General features: G+C 55.0%; 3 protein-coding genes across 3 annotated transcripts; 1 reads left to right on the top strand and 2 right to left on the bottom strand.

Moving 5' to 3' along the window:
- Positions 1-92: 92 nt before the first annotated feature.
- On the bottom strand, positions 93-6,207 carry BTBD19 (BTB domain containing 19). Its single transcript, XM_007953095.1, has 8 exons — positions 6,122-6,207; positions 2,920-3,133; positions 2,736-2,789; positions 1,457-1,516; positions 786-854; positions 579-710; positions 331-456; positions 93-227 (listed from the first exon to the last, which is right to left on the bottom strand). Exons 1-8 carry the CDS (start codon positions 6,205-6,207, stop codon positions 93-95), a joined length of 876 nt encoding a protein of 291 aa, XP_007951286.1.
- A 2,378-nt stretch (positions 6,208-8,585) lies between these two features.
- DYNLT4 (dynein light chain Tctex-type 4) lies at positions 8,586-9,272 on the top strand. Its single transcript, XM_007953094.2, has one exon. It carries the CDS (start codon positions 8,604-8,606, stop codon positions 9,270-9,272), a length of 669 nt encoding a protein of 222 aa, XP_007951285.1. The 5' UTR covers positions 8,586-8,603.
- Positions 9,273-9,623: 351 nt separating this feature from the next.
- PLK3 (polo like kinase 3) lies at positions 9,624-14,133 on the bottom strand. The gene is made up of 15 exons (XM_007953093.2): positions 13,924-14,133; positions 13,650-13,757; positions 13,434-13,550; positions 13,167-13,296; positions 12,998-13,085; positions 12,047-12,142; positions 11,757-11,955; positions 11,513-11,639; positions 11,231-11,322; positions 10,903-10,996; positions 10,701-10,784; positions 10,445-10,607; positions 10,182-10,311; positions 9,913-10,026; positions 9,624-9,815 (listed from the first exon to the last, which is right to left on the bottom strand). The coding sequence occupies exons 1-15, from the start codon at positions 14,131-14,133 to the stop codon at positions 9,624-9,626; spliced, it is 1,944 nt and encodes a 647-aa protein (XP_007951284.1).
- Positions 14,134-16,648: the final 2,515 nt, after the last annotated feature.

Below are 16,648 nucleotides of genomic sequence, written 5' to 3'. Positions count from 1 at the left end.
GGGAGCGGAAGCCGGCACGAAGCGCCGAGCATGTTGGGAGCTGTAGTTTTAGGTTGGTCAGTCAGGATTTCTCCCAAAATTGTGGCGCTGGGTCATTTGAAGGGCAGCTCCAGAAAGCGGTGATGCTCGCGGGATAGAGTGCCCCTCCGGCGGCGGCAAGAGGCGCCCTGGGCCGCGTCTCCTCTCCTCAGAGCGTGACACTTCCACGCCTCCACGATCTGCTCCGCCTGTAAGAGGAAGCTGGTCACCAGACCATGGGACCTGCCGTGCCCACCACGCCCCTGCTCCCCGCTGCTGAGTGCATCTGAGCCTAGTTCCTCGCGTCCGCACCGGGATGAGAGGCTCCCGCCGGTTCTGCTCTTCCAGGACGCTCAGCTCCGCCGGGGCCAGCAAAGCCAGTCTCAACTCCCGCACCACCGGGGCCGCTACTTCGGCCATTGGCCGCTCCAACACCGCCTGCGAACGCCAGCCCTGAGACCGGGCGGGGTGAGGTCACCTGCCCCGCCGCCTCCTCGCTCGATTCTGCCGCCTGCGCCTCCTTCAGCCCCACCCCCCGCGCTGCCGCACTCTCCACTCACGGCGCCCACACGTGCCCAGCTCCGGGCCGCACGGATAAGCTCAGCCTCGTCCACGCACAGCTTGTCGCTACGCAGCAGGGGCAGGAGAGCGGCCGCTGACAGCTCCAGGAAGCCGCGGGTCCGAAGCACCTCCTGCAGGGCCGATATATGGGGTCAGGGAGGAGAATGGGGTGTACGGTGCTGGGAGTATGAAGAGTGGAGCAGTACCTGGCTGTGGGTCTCTATGAAAGTCATGCAACGTTCCTGCAGCGGTACCAGGCCAAAGGTTACGGCCACCTGAGAGCAGAATGAGGAAGGTCAAGTTGGGGACTACAAACTAGCTCGGCCCTCCACACTGGGGGCTACTGCCACAAGCCTGACCTAGTGGAGCAAGAGGGAGGCTAACAGGGCCATGGCCTGCTAGACTAAGTGAAGGCCTCCGTTTATACATGCAGATTAACTGACCCAACAACTTGCCTTTCACTTTAAGAAGCCATGCACTGTCCATCAAACCCCACCCTGGAGCCTATGCTTGGCTTCCAAACGCCACACTGTCCTCATCCCCCTCGCCCTCACCCACAAGTCCAGGGTAGGAACCTCATCCCAGTCCTGACAGCGAAAAGGCCAGCAAAGACCTTCATTCCATTCCATTGCTCCTGCACCTGATCCTGCTGATGTACTCAGGATCCCACAGGTCTAGGCACAGAGTTCATCCCATAATGTTCTGGAAGCACCCCTGGCCCCCATGTGCCAAGGTTGTATCAGGCCAGACAGAGGAGGTTCAGGCTCCTGGCACCTTAGGAGCGTAGGTTCACATGCCGAAAGCCAGACCCTTGAGCTGGGGAGCCTAGCAGGAAGAGACTTGGGCTTCTTTCCCCAGCCTGTCCAACAACACCCACCTGCAGGGCCTCACAAACTAGTTCCACATCCAGCACCTTCACCACAAACTCCAGGCAGAGCTGGGAATAGAAGCAGATGGGGTTTGTGTGAGGTGTCTCTGTTCCAAGACCCTAGGCGAACCACAGAAGCAGTGAGCAGACTTGGAGCAGTGAGCCACCCAGAATACCAGCAACCCAAGGCCCATTTTGACGTCCTAAGTCAGGGGAGGCAGGGAATCATCAAGGCCCGAGACTTGGCAAACCCCAGAGGGAGGGAATGGGGGTTAGCCAGATCAAAATCAGCAGCACTCCTAGTAGCACATTCTCCACTAATAGATTAAATAAGAGCAGTGCAAAAATTCTACTCTCCTCTTCTGTCTGGACACTCATCTTCCTCTCCTTGCTATCCTCCTAACTCAAGGACACTTCTCTTAGCCATCAACTTGAATTTCATACATAGCATCTCCCTCTTGCCTTCACATCCAGAAAAACACTGGGTCATGCCAGTTCTACCTCTTTTCTCAAAGCCATCCACCTCTTGGGTATCTACTGCCACCTCCATTCTGGCCACATCATCCCTTGACTTGACTCCTGCCTAAACTCCTGACTGGCCTGGTGCACCCTTCCCATCTCTCCCAGGCACTTCTTCCTTTTGCTTCCAAATCTTTATTCCGTCTCCTGAACCCTTACATAAATCTCACTGCTTTCTGGGTAAAAAGAGTTAAGACTCCTGAAGGGTTTTCGAAGGTCCTGCATGAACTGGCCCCTGCTACCCTCTCCAGGCTCATCTGCCCCTCTCCTTCTCTCACACTCCTACTCCAGTCATACTAACCATGTCACTAGCTCCTTTTGTGCGTCTATCTTCTCACTCCCTCTTTGATCAAACTCCTACTCACTTGCCAGATTTGACACAAATGTTTCCTCCTCCAGGAAATCTCTGCTTGTGGCAGGACCAGTGAGACCCTCCAAGCAGTCTCAGCACTGTTTACCATCTTCCATCACACTTCTAATGTCAATGGATGGAGCTTCCATGTGTCTCTTCCCTCTCTCTAGAGAACAGGGACCTGTACTGACTTATCCTTGTATCTGCAGCATCAGACACAAACACCCTATATACCGCCTCTACATACACATGGCACATACATATCCCTTTGCACATAGGTCCACATACATATGCCCTATTTACACAGAAAGGAACCCATACTATTTTCTGCACTAGCCAGGGTGTGTGTGAGGCAGTGTGGGAGTTGAACCCATGAGAAGCAAGGGAAAGAGACAGGAACCTGGCACAAAAACTCACCTCTCGCAGTTCTTCCAGCCCATACTCCACAGCTGCTGTCAGCACTTCCAGCACCTGCAGAGTGGGTGGTTGGGTAACAAAAGGGAGTTTCCCCTGCCCCTCGGTGCACAACGTAATGGGCAAACTCATCCTGCCTGTTGCACCCCCAGCCTCTCCCACCCAGGGCCCTGCTCATTGGGCTCACAGAGTGGTGATGCAGCTTGACACTATTGGTGTACAGGAACTCCAGAACTGCCAGGAAGGCTTCTGCTGGCACTGTGTTCAGCACCACAGGACTAGGTGCCCCGGGGCCCTGCTCCACACCCAGAAGTCGCTGGAAGAAGTTGCATCTACAGGCCAACAGGCATCGGTGGGCAAACACCTCCCGCTGTTCTTGACCGACCACAAAGCAAACATCACTGTGGGAGAGAGGGGGAGAGCCTGAAGAGAGGAAACCATGGTCTAGGGTGTGACTTGGGCTTTGCCTTTGCCCACTTTGGGCCTCAGTTTCTTTATCTGTAATAGAAGAGACTGGGTTTAGTCATCCAGCAGAAAATCTGGAACACACAGATTTGAGTTCTAATCCTAGCTCCACTCTATGGTACTTCAGGGAAGTGACTTCCTACTTTTGTGGGTTTTTGTGTGTGTGTGTGTGTGTGTGATTTGGGTGAAAGTTTCCAGAAAGTTTCCACACAGCAGTTCATACACTTTGTCTCATGACATTCACTGCAATTCCCCACAACGTAACAGCTCTCTTCCCACTTCCTCCCCATAGTTACCTCCTCCCCTGTGTCCTTCCCTCCTGTGTCACTCTCCCCCCCCCCCAGCTGTCTCCCTGTGCAAACACTGCTTGTGGTAGTTATGTTTGTGTGTCAACTTGACTGGGCCTGATTGAGTGGCTGGGCAGCTGGTGGTAGTTATTCCCCATGATGAGACTGGCAATCAGGTCCATGGTGGGATCTACCACAAGCAGCTGAGTAGCTGCCTTTGGGATGTGGTCTGCTTCCTGTATATAAGCAGAACCTTTGGGAATGGTCTCTAGCCTATGGCATGCTTGGACCCTGCATGTAGCCATGTCGTTGCTCAGCAGCTTGCTATGCTCTGTCAACCTTGGGACTTAAAATGGACTTAAGTCAATGGCCTGCCACGTGGTTTGGTAACATCGGGACTGTGCCTTTTTACTTGTCAACCTTGGGGCTTCTCAGCCTCAGCAGCCAGCAGCTATCTGAGTGAAGAAACACGTCTAGCTCCAGTGGGCTGGGAGCAAGAGACAGAATTGAACCCCAAGGTTGAGGGGCTTTCTCCCAGCCCCTAGAGCCTGGTACTTTGAACTTGGACTTAAAGCCTCCAAATTGTGAGAATAAACTCCTGTTTGTTAAGGCCATCCTACTTGTGGTATATTCTTGTCAGAGCAGTACTAGGTAACCAGAACACTGCCCTTCTATTCTCCCACTTGATTGCTCCAAGGAGTGTATCTAAATCTTCACCCCTTATGTCTGTCTATTGCTTGGCTGGAAGCCACAGGAGTGAGTTCAGTTCCAGACCTGAAGGTTAACTAGGGGCCATAGTCTCAGAGGTCTCACCAAGCGCTATCAGACCAGCAAACCTGGTTTCTTTTCTTTAATGATTCTGAGTTTTGTTCCACGTTGTCCTCCCACTTTACCCAGGATCTCCTTTCCAAGTGGTTGACAGTGGTAGCTGGGCATCATCTAGCTCTTCTTGTCTCATGGTCATATAGGCTGAGGATCGCATGGTCTGTCAGTCCCTTGGACTAATTGTTTCCATGCATCTTTGGTTTTCTTCATTCTTCTTTGCTCTGGATGAAGAGACTCGTTGCATCTAAATGGCCGCTTACAAGCTTTTAAGACCTAGTTGCTACTTACCAAAGTAGGATGTAGAACAATGTTTTTGTGTAGTATGTTATGCCAGTTCAGCTTGATGTCTCCTGTGACCACAGTCCCAAGCCCACAGGTCCAACTACTCACTCCCTCAGGGTAGCTGCTGTGGTCAAGAAGCCACCACAACCTTGTCCCTTGTCAGCCCTACTATACACCGGAACATTCTTACAGCACATACAAATAAGGTTGTACAAACATTGTCTGCCAACTCAATACATGGTCATGGACACACTCCCTCCTACCTAGACATACCTGATTGTTCAGCCAGTCTACCCATCTATCCACCCGTAGATCAATGCTTGTCATTACTGACAACGCAGTACTGTACATGCAAAAGAGTTCACCTTTGTTGTACCTACCGTGTACCTCTCTGTGTCATCCTCTTCCTCGGTACCACCATGTTGATCATTCACTTTTGGTACATTGCCCTTCCCTTCACCCAAATCAATACTTGTCTCTTCCTATCTTTGAATCTTAGGTTTCTCACCCATGAAATGGGATGGTAATGCCAAACCCTCAGGTCTTGGTTTGATCATGAGATTCACCAGAGCTGATGTAAGCAGGGAAATCAGGTTGATCCCACCTGGCCCTTTCTGCCCCAGCCAGAGGCTTGGGGGAAGGGAGGCTCCACTTGGCTCCACCTCCACAGGCTGCAAACTCAGCTTTTTCAGCCCTCCTCCAGGAAGAAGGGAGGGAGGGAGGTGCGGAGTGTGCACAGGCTGCCAGCAGACAAGGCAGTGATGCACAATCATGAGCCAGACCACATTTTCCATCTTCATGATCACTTCCGGACCCAGCTTCTGGGCCTCCAAGCAAGGTTGGGGGTAGGAGGCAGATGAAACTAGGGCTTCCTGGAGCCTCTGACTCCAGGTCCATTACTCAGGCCAGATTGTGATCTCCAAAGAAGCAGGGCTAAAAGAGGCCTCAGCCCTTGGGGAAGAACCCAGCTCTGAGGCAGTCGGGATAGAAAGTCTGCCTGACTGCCTGACCAGCCTGCCCCCTCGCTTCAACACCACTAGCATCCTGGGCAAGCTGTGAGGCCCCAGTCAGCATCCTTGAATTACTTCCTGTCTGGGACTCGGGCTCAATCCCTTGAGTTTTGTTCCTTTCGTGAATCCCCAGAGTCGGGCCATCTGTTCTCTGCCTCCCAGGGAGGGAAGTCCCAACATCAAGCTGAGTACAGAGAATCAAGTCACATCCCATTTCTCAGGAGTCAGGGAACAGAGGTCTCTTTTTTCCCCCTGCTAAGAGCATAATACCCAGAAAAGGAAGGGCTTTGGTAAGGTCCTACAGAAGCTCCGGGCTCCAGTCCCCACTGCCCCCCACCTCTGGCTCTCAGGATGTCATGAATACTGAGTGACCAACAGCCATGCTCTATGCCTGACTTCCCACCAGGAAGGAGAGTCATACCCCAATTCCCCATCTCTTCTGCACCCATGATTTCATCATAGTCATGGGGCCCAGCAGAGACAACTAGGGGAAACCTGTCGACAGGGCCCATCCCCTCACCTGTATCGAGGGTTGTTGATGAGACTTCGAAGTGCTGTGGAAAAGGGCGCAGCCTCCCCATGCACAACCACTCCTGGGGGCTCCATGGGTGGAGTGAGGTGGGGGAAGTAATCACAGTTGGTCTGTGAGACGCAATAGCTGGGAAGAAGCAGAGGCTTGGCCAGGCTTTAGAGCTGATGAGGAGTGGAAAGGCCTGAGAAAGAGGGGCAGGCGCTTGGAAGGCCTATTTGCTGAGAAGCTAGAATTTAGGGACAGGGCCTAGAGAGGCCCAGTTTCCTGAAGAAGACATAAGAAACTGGTGGAGGAGGCCATAGGCTCGGGAATGGGGCAGACATAGGGAGGGGCTCAGGAGAGGCTGAGGCAGGAACAGCCAGTGGTTGGGAAGAGGCTGGCAGCGCTTGAGGCCTGGGCTGGGAACCTGGCCAGGCAGCAGCCGGGGTGGGAAGCCTGTGGGTTTCCATGGAAACTGGAGCCCAGCCTAAAAGAAGATCCCGCCCATCTCCCGAAGACCTAGGGAAAACCTCACCCCTCAGAGAGGCCCTAAATGGAGTGGGAGGGTCCAAGCACCTTGGCTCCAGCCTGCCCAGAGTTCAGAGAGTTCAAACTCCCTGCCCCTCCTCCTGAATTGCAGTCAGATCAGATTACCCAGGCCTGGGAAACCCCCTTCAACAGGGAAAATCCTTGTTCTCTTGAAACAGTTTTCAGGGCCCAAGCCTGGCTTGTTTGGGAGATGGCGGTAACTCCCAGAGGGGGGTCAGGTGAGGAGGCGTCATCTCTGACCGAGGCGTCACAGCCTCAGGCATCCCTGAAATGCAACCGCCCTGGGGGTGGGGAGGAGGAACGACGACGACTGGGCACTAGGGCACAGAAGAGGGATGGCCAGCTGGGGACAAGCTCTAGGGTACTTGGGTCAACAAAGGTCAGGAGGTCTCAGGCAAGTCACTGCTTCGTCAGGCCTCGCTCCTACCAGTTGAGCCGCTGGGACTCCCCTCCCCCGCACACAGCCCCGGCTGAGGCTGAGGAAGTCATCCAAGCCCCACCCTAGCGCCCAGAGCGGAAATGTTTGTCCTTGTTGATGGTGATGGGGAGACGATAGTGCCTTGACGTGCTCCTTCCTGTGGGCTTACATCCCAGATTCCTGAGCAGCCACTCCCGCAGCCTCAGGGTCTCCCCAGATCCCAAACCTCTGACTTGATCAAGAGTAAACAGCCAGTTTTCAGGCCATTTCACAAAAGAAATAATGGACAGTCACTCAAGGGCCCTGGGGCAGGGGGACACCTTTCTGTCTGGAGCCCTCTCTCCTCTCTGTGACACCTCTCCCACCTCCATGTTGCCTCTCAGTCATCCCCATCTCGGTAGTTCATCCCTGAACTCCAAGCACCTGTTGCTACCCTCTTCCCTGATGATTCAGGGGCACTAAAGGCACCCCGCATTCACACTTATCAAGTCCTCATAGTGGTAACACTCAGAAAGTTAAGCAGAAACAGGATGGGAGGGAATAAGAGAGGGAGGAGTGCTTGCCCCAGGAACCCATGGCAACCCCACAACAAGGCCAGGGGCCCTTTCCCTCCTGCCTGCCAGTCAGGTCAGTCGGGCCAGTGCTGTGGAGCCAGGAAGAGAGCTCTGAGGCCAAAGTCTGGCAGGTGACTCAGGTGCCTGCGGGAGTTTCGGGAGCAGAGGGCAGCCATCCTAAAAGTGATTCTGGAGGAGGCTGGGCCAGAGGAAGCCAAAGTAGAGAGCAGAAGGAGTTTCTGAGTGACCTGCTCCCAGCCTCAGCCAGTGCCGGGGAGATCCTGTGCCAGCCATCCTAGAAACAGGTAGAAGATGACTGGATTCAACACCCTAGGACCAAAAGGATCTGTGGGGTTGAAGGGGTTGGGTCTGTCCATCCCTTCTGGTTAGGGGTTAGGGGAACAGGTCAGACAAAATTCCCTTCTGCTGGTAAAGCCAGGTGGGAGAAAGAAAATGTATTAAGAGCTCACCTAGCTAACTTCCATAATGTTCTTGGTAAAGTGGCACTCAGAAAAGCAGGAACTTCCCCAAGATCATGGTTAAGCGGTACATCTTCCCTGCTTGTTTCTAACAGCCTTTAACCTTCTAAGCAGGGGGACCCTAAGCACCCAGGAATCCATGTAGCCCTACCCTATTTGATCTGCTTGTTCCAAAAATAGTTAAGAAAGGGGTACCCATTGCCCTCAAGTGGGTTCTGACTCATGCAACCATCCCCATAGGGTTTCCAATTCTGTAATTTTTACGTAAAACAGATTGCCACATCTTTCTTCCACAGAGCAGCTGGTGGGTTGGAACAGCAAATCTCTGGGTTAGCAGCCAAGTGCTAAACCCCTTAAGAGGTAGGGAGTAAAGGGCTCCTTAAGAGGTAGGGAGTAAAAATCCTTAACATCACTGAGTCTGACACCGAGTGTGCCAAGATGGCCAGTGAAAGCCATCCAGCCTAAGTGTGGGTCTTCCAGTTGGCAGGTCCATGGCTGGCAGGCCTCTGCCCCCCAGTCTCCAGGAGGAGGAGAAGACTGCCAAAGACTCTGGGCCAAAACTACCACCGCTGTGGCCCTTAGGCCGCCTGCCCAGCATTGGTGAGGCTCGACCCACATGTCCTGGTCTAGGCCCGGCCTCCCGTCGTGGCTCTGTGCTAGGCCTGCCCACTTCCATCTCACATCGCAACTCAGTGGTGGGACTAGGCGTGGGTCCTGGGTGTCGGCGACCATCCCTGGGCCCAGTGCCCCCTCTAGGTTCGCGGGTCAGCTTCTCGGGGTTGCCCCTGGCGCCCACCCGCCGGGTGGCACCCTCATACCGCACGGAGCCTGCACCTGGGGAGCGTTGGCAGGCTGCCCTGGCACAGCGTGCCCTGGAGGCGGCACTAGCCGCGGGGCTGAGCAACACATCCTACTCTGGCTCCGAGGCTGGGCCGCTGGCACGGGAGCTCTGCGAGCAAGTGCGCCTGCGCCTGCGGGAGCTCAGCCCTCCACGCTACAAGCTGGTGTGCAGTGTGGTGCTGGGGCCGCGCGCTGGCCAGGACGTGCGCGTAGTGAGCCGCGCGCTCTGGGACGCCGCAAGTGACGGGCTGGCCTCTGCCGCCTTCACCAACGCCTCGCTCTTTGCGGTGGCCACAGTCCACGGGCTCTATTGCGAGTGAGGAAGCTTCCAAGTTCTGCAAAAACGGTTTATTATCCCAGGAGGAAGCCCTCCCTTGGGCTCACATCCCAATAAATAAATGTCTGTCAATAAATAAAAGTGGTCCATAAATAACACCCCCTAGCTGGGGGCTAAGGCTCAGGCTTGTCTTGGAGAAGGGGAAGGTGGCAGCGAGGGCAGGCAGCCACCAACCCCAGTAAAGCTGGTCCCTGATTCCCTGAGGGATTCAGCCCAGAGCCCCCAGTGAGGCACCAAAGGGAGAGGAGGGGGCACAAAGGCAAGGGTCCTGGCCTTACAGGCACAGGCCTCAGGCCAGAGGGCTTAGGTCAGGGCCAGCTCTGCAGGTTGGGTCCTAGGTAGGGCTGCGGTCCCGCAGGAGGTGCAGAGCATAGCGGAGCCGCTGCCGTAGGTCTGGGGCACAGCCCAGCTGCCGAAGGTGGGAAGCAAGGTAAGTACAAGCGCTGCGATTCCGGGCCACGAAAGTCACGAGGAGAGGCTCCCAGCCACTGAGGATCAGCTTGGTGTGGTCCCCGTAGAAGTTCACCTGTGCACAGGAGAGCAGCATGAGCAGGGCCTCAGCTCCAGGACCAGTCTCCCTGGGCCTCCCAGACCTTGCCCCCAACCCTAGCACCAGCTCTTACCTGGACAGTGCCATCACTGAACAGCATGAGTAGGGCCTGATCAGTCTTGACCCACTGCAGCAGCAATGGGGGAGCAGGGACCTCCACTTCTTCCACACTGGGCAGATCTCCACCCTGGGGGCAAGAGCATGAATCAGGCCCCCTTCCCATCGCTACTTCCCTTAGAGGTTCAGCCTCTAGCTTTGAGCACATCTCCTCACCCCACAAAGGGGAATGGGAAGGGATCAGGATGTGGAAGCCCTCCGTTTGCCCCACCTCAGATCACACACCTTCATGAGGTGCTGTTCCATGTAGGTGGCAAAATACCGCAGGACACCCAGCTGCGGCTGCAGTGCCCGGGGCACAGTACCCACAGAGAAGGAGAAGTGCTTTGCGCTGGTGGGGTTGTAGTGCACAGTCCTGGGGGCAGAGGGCAGAGGTCAGAGGGAGCTCTGCCTCAATGCCCCTGCCCCGAGACACCTCAAGCTCTTGAACCCAGCACACACCAAGGTACAGCCCTGCGGGGTACAAGGCACCCCATGACAGTACTTACTTTCTGTTGGCCGACAGGGCCATGTGTGTGCCGTCATTGAAGAGCACAGCCACACGACGGCTGGACAGCTGATAGCCAAAGCCAAACTTGTTGGAGTAGTCAACCCACTTGCTGACCCACACTAGAGGCTCTGGCTGTGCCAGGGGGGCCGGGTTCTGTTCCGCTGTCATAAGAGGGGAGGAAGTGAAGACCTGTTCCTGGCCTGATAGCCAAAGAACTCTCACCATCATTCCCACATACTAGACCCCTGCCTTACCTGGAGGCATGAAGGCCACACAGTTTCTCAGAGCACAGAGGGCTGACTCCACCACTGTGGCCACAGTCAAACCTTCTTCAAACCCTGAAAGGAAAAAGGACGCTGGGAATTAAGCATTAGTCCCTCTGCCCTCTCCATTCATCTAAGCCTGGGTCTCAGGCCCAGCAACCCCTAGCCCCTCTCATCCTCCCTGTCTCCTTACCATCTCCACTGCTTGCAAGCGTCCCCCGGGGCGAGCTGTCTTCAGGTGCTGTCTCTACCAGGCTGACAGGGGCTGGACCAGAAGCTACTGGAGTCTGGGAGGTTGGGTAGAATAAGGCAGTGATAAGCCCCAAAATACAGATCCTTGGGAGTCCATGGCCCAGCCCTGCCCTGGCTCCCAGGGCACCCCAGGTCAGCCTCGCCTGGCTAATGAGACACAGCCAATTAAGCTACCACGAGGCTGGATGCTTCACTGGCCTTTTATCCCAGGCTTCCTGCAGCTACAAGGGAGGATGAGTCAAGGGGCATTGCCCACGTGAGCACCTCACCTCAGGCCTGGCATCCTGATGGCCAATGGATGTCCGCATGAGGCCACTCACCAAACAGGAGACCTCATCCCGCTCCTCAGGATGGTTCTTACCTTGGGAGGCAGGAGGTTGGGGAGATCAGTGTCCTGCCCTGCCCACCCCCTGCTTCCCACAGGGATGACACACAGAGAGATGAGCATACACAGATGTCCATACAACACATGCTGTCCCCAGGAGTTCACAGCCCCCGCAACTCAGTATACTGACAACTCTACCCACAATCCACTGACACCCCAGACTCACTCTTGTTCTTCTTCCTGCCAAAGAGGCTCTTGGTAACTTTGGCAAAGAGACTCCTAGCTGGGTTGGGAGGTGTCAGGTCTGGGACCCTCATGCAGCTACTGACAGGAAGCCGGTCGGGGGTGTAGCCCTAGGGAGGGGAGTCATGTGAACAGAGAAGAGAGGCTCCAGGGGTCCTGTCACCTGGCCCCATTCAATTCCCTGGGGACAGGGAGGCTGGACTTTGGGTGTCTGGTGAGCCACAGACCTTGGTGAAGAAGTCATGGCGTAGAATCTGGTCAATTGAGGGGCGATCTCGGGGTGAGGCCCGTAAGATGGCAGCTAGGAGCTGCCGGGCAGGCAGTGAGAGGCTAGCAGGCAGTGTGTAGTGAACTTGCTTGATGCAGCGGTATGTTTCCTTCAGATCAGCTGTCTCAAAGGGGGGGCTCCCACACAGCAATGTGTACCTATGGGGTAGGGAAAAAGAGGTCAGGAGTAAAGTGGAGGGTACACCCCACCCCTGCACGCACCCACATCTTCCTCTGTTCTGGGACTCACATGACACAGCCCAGTGACCACACGTCTGCCTCAGGGCCATGGCCCTGTCTCAGCAGCACTTCTGGAGCCACATAGTTGGGGGTGCCACAGATGGTCCTGAAAGGGGGTAGGGAGGAGGGGGAAGAGGGAAGGCTCAGCTCCAGCACTGCAGCGCCCCTCCCATCCCTGCCCCCGCTGTGAGTCCAGACAAAGCAGCTGCCTGTCACCAAAGGCAAAAGAGCTCCTGCTTGTCCTGGGACAATGGATGCTGGGTATGGCAGCTGAGTCCCTGCCCACCCGCTTGGCCCAGCTGCTCAGCTGCTCTGCAGGACAGGGGGAGCCCCTGACCCCCCACCCAGCTTCCTCTCCAGGGTCAACATAGAGAGCTCATCACTGATTCCCCCTCCCCCTGATGCCGTCTGTCAGGCACCCATAGAGACTGTCACCTCCCATGGTCTGTGCTACACATACACCAACACCAGCTGTCACATCCCCCATAAACACTCATGTGCCATACACAATCTGTGTCATGAACACCCAATCACCGTGGCCACAGCAGGGTCTTCTTACACACTCACAGGGTGCCACATTCTACCATTCCTACACTCTCTCTCTCTCTCACACACACACACACACACACACACAATGACTGTGGCACCTTCCCCTTGTCTACTCACAGGGTCAGTCAGACACTTACAAGAACCCTCAAACCTCCATCTGTCTCAGAAACTCAGGGTCATCTATTCCATCTGTGTCACACATCTGTAGGGCCCTCAACCTCTCTGCCAGTCCCAGTAACCCAGGCTGCCACCTCCACCTTTGTACGTAAACAACTCATCATCCCCTTCCCCTTCTATCATACGCACACATCCAGCAGTCACCTTGCCTCCTACACATATACACTCACTGTCACGCACATCACATCATGTACATTACACACAGACCGTGGCCACTTGTCTCCTCAACACTCACTTCTTCCTCTGCTCTGGGGGTTCCAATCGGGCTGCCAGTCCAAAATCCCCTACCTTCAGCTCCATGTTCTCAGTGATGAAAAAATTTCCTGGAGGATAGTAGAGAGGTGTGTCAGACTCCTTCCTCCCTCTCTCTCCACCCTCTCATCCTACTGGCCCAGGAGTCTCACCCAGCTTGAGATCCCGGTGCAAGATGCTACGCTGGTGCAAGTACTTGAGACCAGAAAGGATCTGCCGCAGGTAGTAACGCACCTCTGGCTCCAACAGGGTGTGCCGGGCCTTCCAGATGTGGGCCAAGGACTGCAAAGAGCCATAGCCTCAGCCTCTGCACTGCCCTGCCTGACCCTCCCCCAATCTGTGCTCCCTGAGGGAGGGACAAGGCCCAAGCTTTGAGTCTTTTAAGGCCCCTTTCCCTACCCCACTTCCACCTGCATCACCTTTCGGCTGCAGAGCTCCAGGAAAATGTATATGTTGTCAGCATCCTCAAAGTGGTGCAAGAAACGCACGATGTGGCGGTGCTGCAGCTCTTGGTGCAGCTCAATCTCATTTAGGATCTGTGATGGGGGCGCAGGGGGGTCGTCATTCTTCAACGGCCCCCGCAGCATGGTCTCCACCCACCAACACCACCCCGGGTCCGCGGGGCCTGGACTCACCTTTTCGCGCTGATGCGGCTTGGCGACGCGGCTCTGCGGGATGACTTTGACCGCGTAGGCGCTGCCAGTCTCTGTGTCAATGGCCTCGTAGCAGCGGGCGAAGCCGCCCTATTTGGAGAGAGCACCAGACAGGGCGCTCACAGGGAGTCCAGGTTTTGGTCTGTACACATCCCCGCGCCGGGGACAAGCGTCCCCGCCTGGCACGGAGCTGGGAAAAAGGCCGGCAGGGTCCCTCTCCCTGCCAGTATCACCTCCCGGGCAGCTCCCGACCCACCTTGCCCAAGAGGCGACCTTTGAAGTAGGTGCGGCCGCTGCGCGCGTCCGTGATGAGGCGCCCAGGGTCTGGCGCCGGTGTCCCGGCCAGCACCTCCAGGTCAGATCCAGGCACCCCACTCTGAGGCGGCCCGGGCCCGGCAGGGGGCGAGGGCGGGGCACCCACACGTGGGAAGGGGCTCTGGGACAGGAAGCCGGCGGCGGGCTCCATGCGGCGCGTCGCAGCGCGGGCCCGGCTTGATCTCTGTTCTGCCTGGCCCCGGCCGCGTGCGGCGCTGCCTGGATTTGCTACTCTGCGCTCGCGCCTGCCGGAGCCCGGAGTTTTTATCAATGAAAGCCTGCCCCCTTCCCGGTGTCGCGTCACCGAGAGCCCCGCCCCATTCCTGGCGACAAGTCACCAAGAAGCCACGCCCCTTCTCAGGCCTAACTTCACCAAGAAGCTCCTCCTTCCACCTAGCGCACTTCGACGCCCCGCCTCCTGCTTACTCCTTAAAGGCGCAGCCATACTGCCAGTCACTTACACGTTTGTACGCCCAGGCTATGGGGGCCAACTGTTTCCCGGTTCGCCCACCCACCCCACTCCTGGAAACTGTGAGGCTCGTTAATGGGGGCTACTTTCTTCCTCCATCCGAGTGGGAACCCGGCACTTAGGGTGGTCTCCCCAGCAACTAAATGGACCAGCGTTCCAGGCGGGAAGGCAGAGTCGGAGCCGGCGCTCGCTTTCGCCGGGGCACGTCACCAACACTCACTCCCCTTTCAGTACGAGAGATCGTGAGTGCGTCCCACGCCCTGGTTCAGAGCCTCCAGGCGTAGCTCAGTGCTGCCGCCTTTAGGGACTGGGTGGGATTGTACGCTCCCGAGGAGGTTTGCCTGGCCCAGGGAAGGCTATGCTGTGCTCTGGGGTCGATGGAACCTGTTTTCAAGGATTCTACCGTGCTCCTCGTCACATCTGCTACCATTGTCACACTCATGAGAATCACGGGCTCCAGCGGGGCCCCTTATTCCCTTCGTCTGAAAACACCCTGGTTCAGCAACCAGAAAGTCAAGAATGCGATTTCTCAAATGCTAGCTAGCGATGGGCAGTTGGACAGCTGGTCTGAGGACCATCTGGCCCCCTAGACACCTCCTCAATTCTCATCTTCCCAGGGCCAGAGACAGGTATGGGGTCTCTCTGGGGTGTTTGTCGCAGGATCACGTGCCACCTGGCCGTGTAGTACTTCTCACCTCTCTGCCCTCACACTGTACATCAATTACTAAGCCGCTTGGTCCTCAAGAATTCATTGAAAATACCAGCACACTCTTTCAAATAAGACTGGCCAAGATTGCAGCACTCATTTATTTTACATTCTGCTTGACGGAAACAGACAATAGGCAAGTATGTAAACAAAGTAATTGCAGATTGTGAAAAGTGCCATGAAGGAAGTAAACAGAAGAGTATCCCAAGAGCCTCCATTAGAAGAGTGGCCAGGAAAGTCAACAGTTATTGAGCACCCATTTTCTGTGAGTTTTCTCTCCCAAATGTCTGCGAAATCTATCCACTTCAATCCATCATCCCTTCACACCCTGGTCTGGGTTACAATCTCTCTTGTTGGGATTTCTGCCACCTTGCCTTGCTAATCTCATCTCCATTCACTCCTCCCTCTATGACCAAGGGATTTCACCCAATCCCCTCTCAGTCCTACAAATGGCTACTTCTCCAGCCTTGCCTTTCATGGCCACTGAAGGGAGACTCCAGACAGCCTGAGATGTGGGGAAATATTAGTAGCTCATGATGACTAAGGGGGAAATAAGGCATGAAGATGGGCAGGAAGCACTTAAGCGTCATGCTCAGAAGTTTGATCTTTATCCTGCAGGTCAGCAGTTTTCCAGGGGGAGATGGCAGTGGTGGGGTTAGAAATGACAAATCCCCAGGGGAAATGAGGCTGAGGTATGAATAGTTGAAAGAGCATTGCTATGGATTGAATTGTGTCCCCCAAAAAATACAAACTGTAAATCCTAACCTCTATATTTGTGGCTGTAATCCCACTTGGAAATAGCATTTTCTTTGTTATGTTAATGAAGTCATGTCAGTGTAGGGTGTGTTTTAAACCAATTACTTTTGAGATATAAAAGAACAGATTAGGCACTGAAGAAAGCAGATACAGGGAGATGCATATTATCTGAAGACAACGGAGGCAGACCAGTCTATAAACCTAGGAACTCCAAGGATTACTGGGGAGCAAAACTGAAATAAGGATTTTTCCCCAGAGTGGACAGAGACCTAGCCTTCCTCCCCTCGAGCCAGTGCCCTGAATTCAGACATGTAGCCTCCTGAGCTGAGAAAATTAATTTCTGTTTGTTAAAGCTAGCCACTTGTGGTATTTCTGTCATAGAAACGAAGACAAGCATATTCAATTTTGTATCTGGAAAATAAAGCAAAATGCCTCAATTTATGGCAAAGTTTTGGCTGAGGGGATTATCAGAAGATCTGGTACCTACAATTTGAGGGCCTCACTGACAAGCTCAGAATCTGATGTTCCCAAGCCTATAAAGTCCATTTGTCCACAGTTAACGCCCTAGTCCACTGAAAGGACTCATCTAGGTTTGTTGTTGTTGTTGTTGTTGTGTGCCGTCGAGTCGGCCCCGACTCATAGCGACCTCTCCTTGGGTTTCCGAGGCAGTATCACTACGGAAGTAGGATTGCCCAACCTTCCTTCCGAGGAGTGGCTGGTGGGTTTGAACCGCCA

The sequence above is a fragment of the Orycteropus afer genome, unplaced genomic scaffold (assembly GCF_000298275.1).
Source record: "Orycteropus afer afer isolate SDZICR_OR568_19922 unplaced genomic scaffold, OryAfe1.0 scaffold00370, whole genome shotgun sequence".
NCBI lineage: Eukaryota > Metazoa > Chordata > Mammalia > Tubulidentata > Orycteropodidae > Orycteropus > Orycteropus afer.
This window is presented reverse-complemented; position numbering and strand designations above follow the sequence as displayed.

Coding starts and splice junctions, on each gene's coding strand:
- BTBD19 (XM_007953095.1), bottom strand. CDS start 6,207: ATGGAGCCCCCAGGAGTGGTTGTGCATGGGGAGGCTGCGCCCTTTTCC. Junction 3,134..6,121: donor ATCAACAACCCTCGATACAG/GTGAGGGGATGG, acceptor TCTCTCCCACAG/TGATGTTTGCTTTGTGGTCG. Junction 855..1,456: donor TAGTTTGTGAGGCCCTGCAG/GTGGGTGTTGTT, acceptor TTCTGCTCTCAG/GTGGCCGTAACCTTTGGCCT.
- DYNLT4 (XM_007953094.2), top strand. CDS start 8,604: ATGGCTGGCAGGCCTCTGCCCCCCAGTCTCCAGGAGGAGGAGAAGACT.
- PLK3 (XM_007953093.2), bottom strand. CDS start 14,133: ATGGAGCCCGCCGCCGGCTTCCTGTCCCAGAGCCCCTTCCCACGTGTG. Junction 12,143..12,997: donor CCCCCAGAGCAGAGGAAGAA/GTGAGTGTTGAG, acceptor ACCCCCTTTCAG/GACCATCTGTGGCACCCCCA. Junction 10,997..11,230: donor ATCAGGATGCCAGGCCTGAG/GTGAGGTGCTCA, acceptor CCAACCTCCCAG/ACTCCAGTAGCTTCTGGTCC.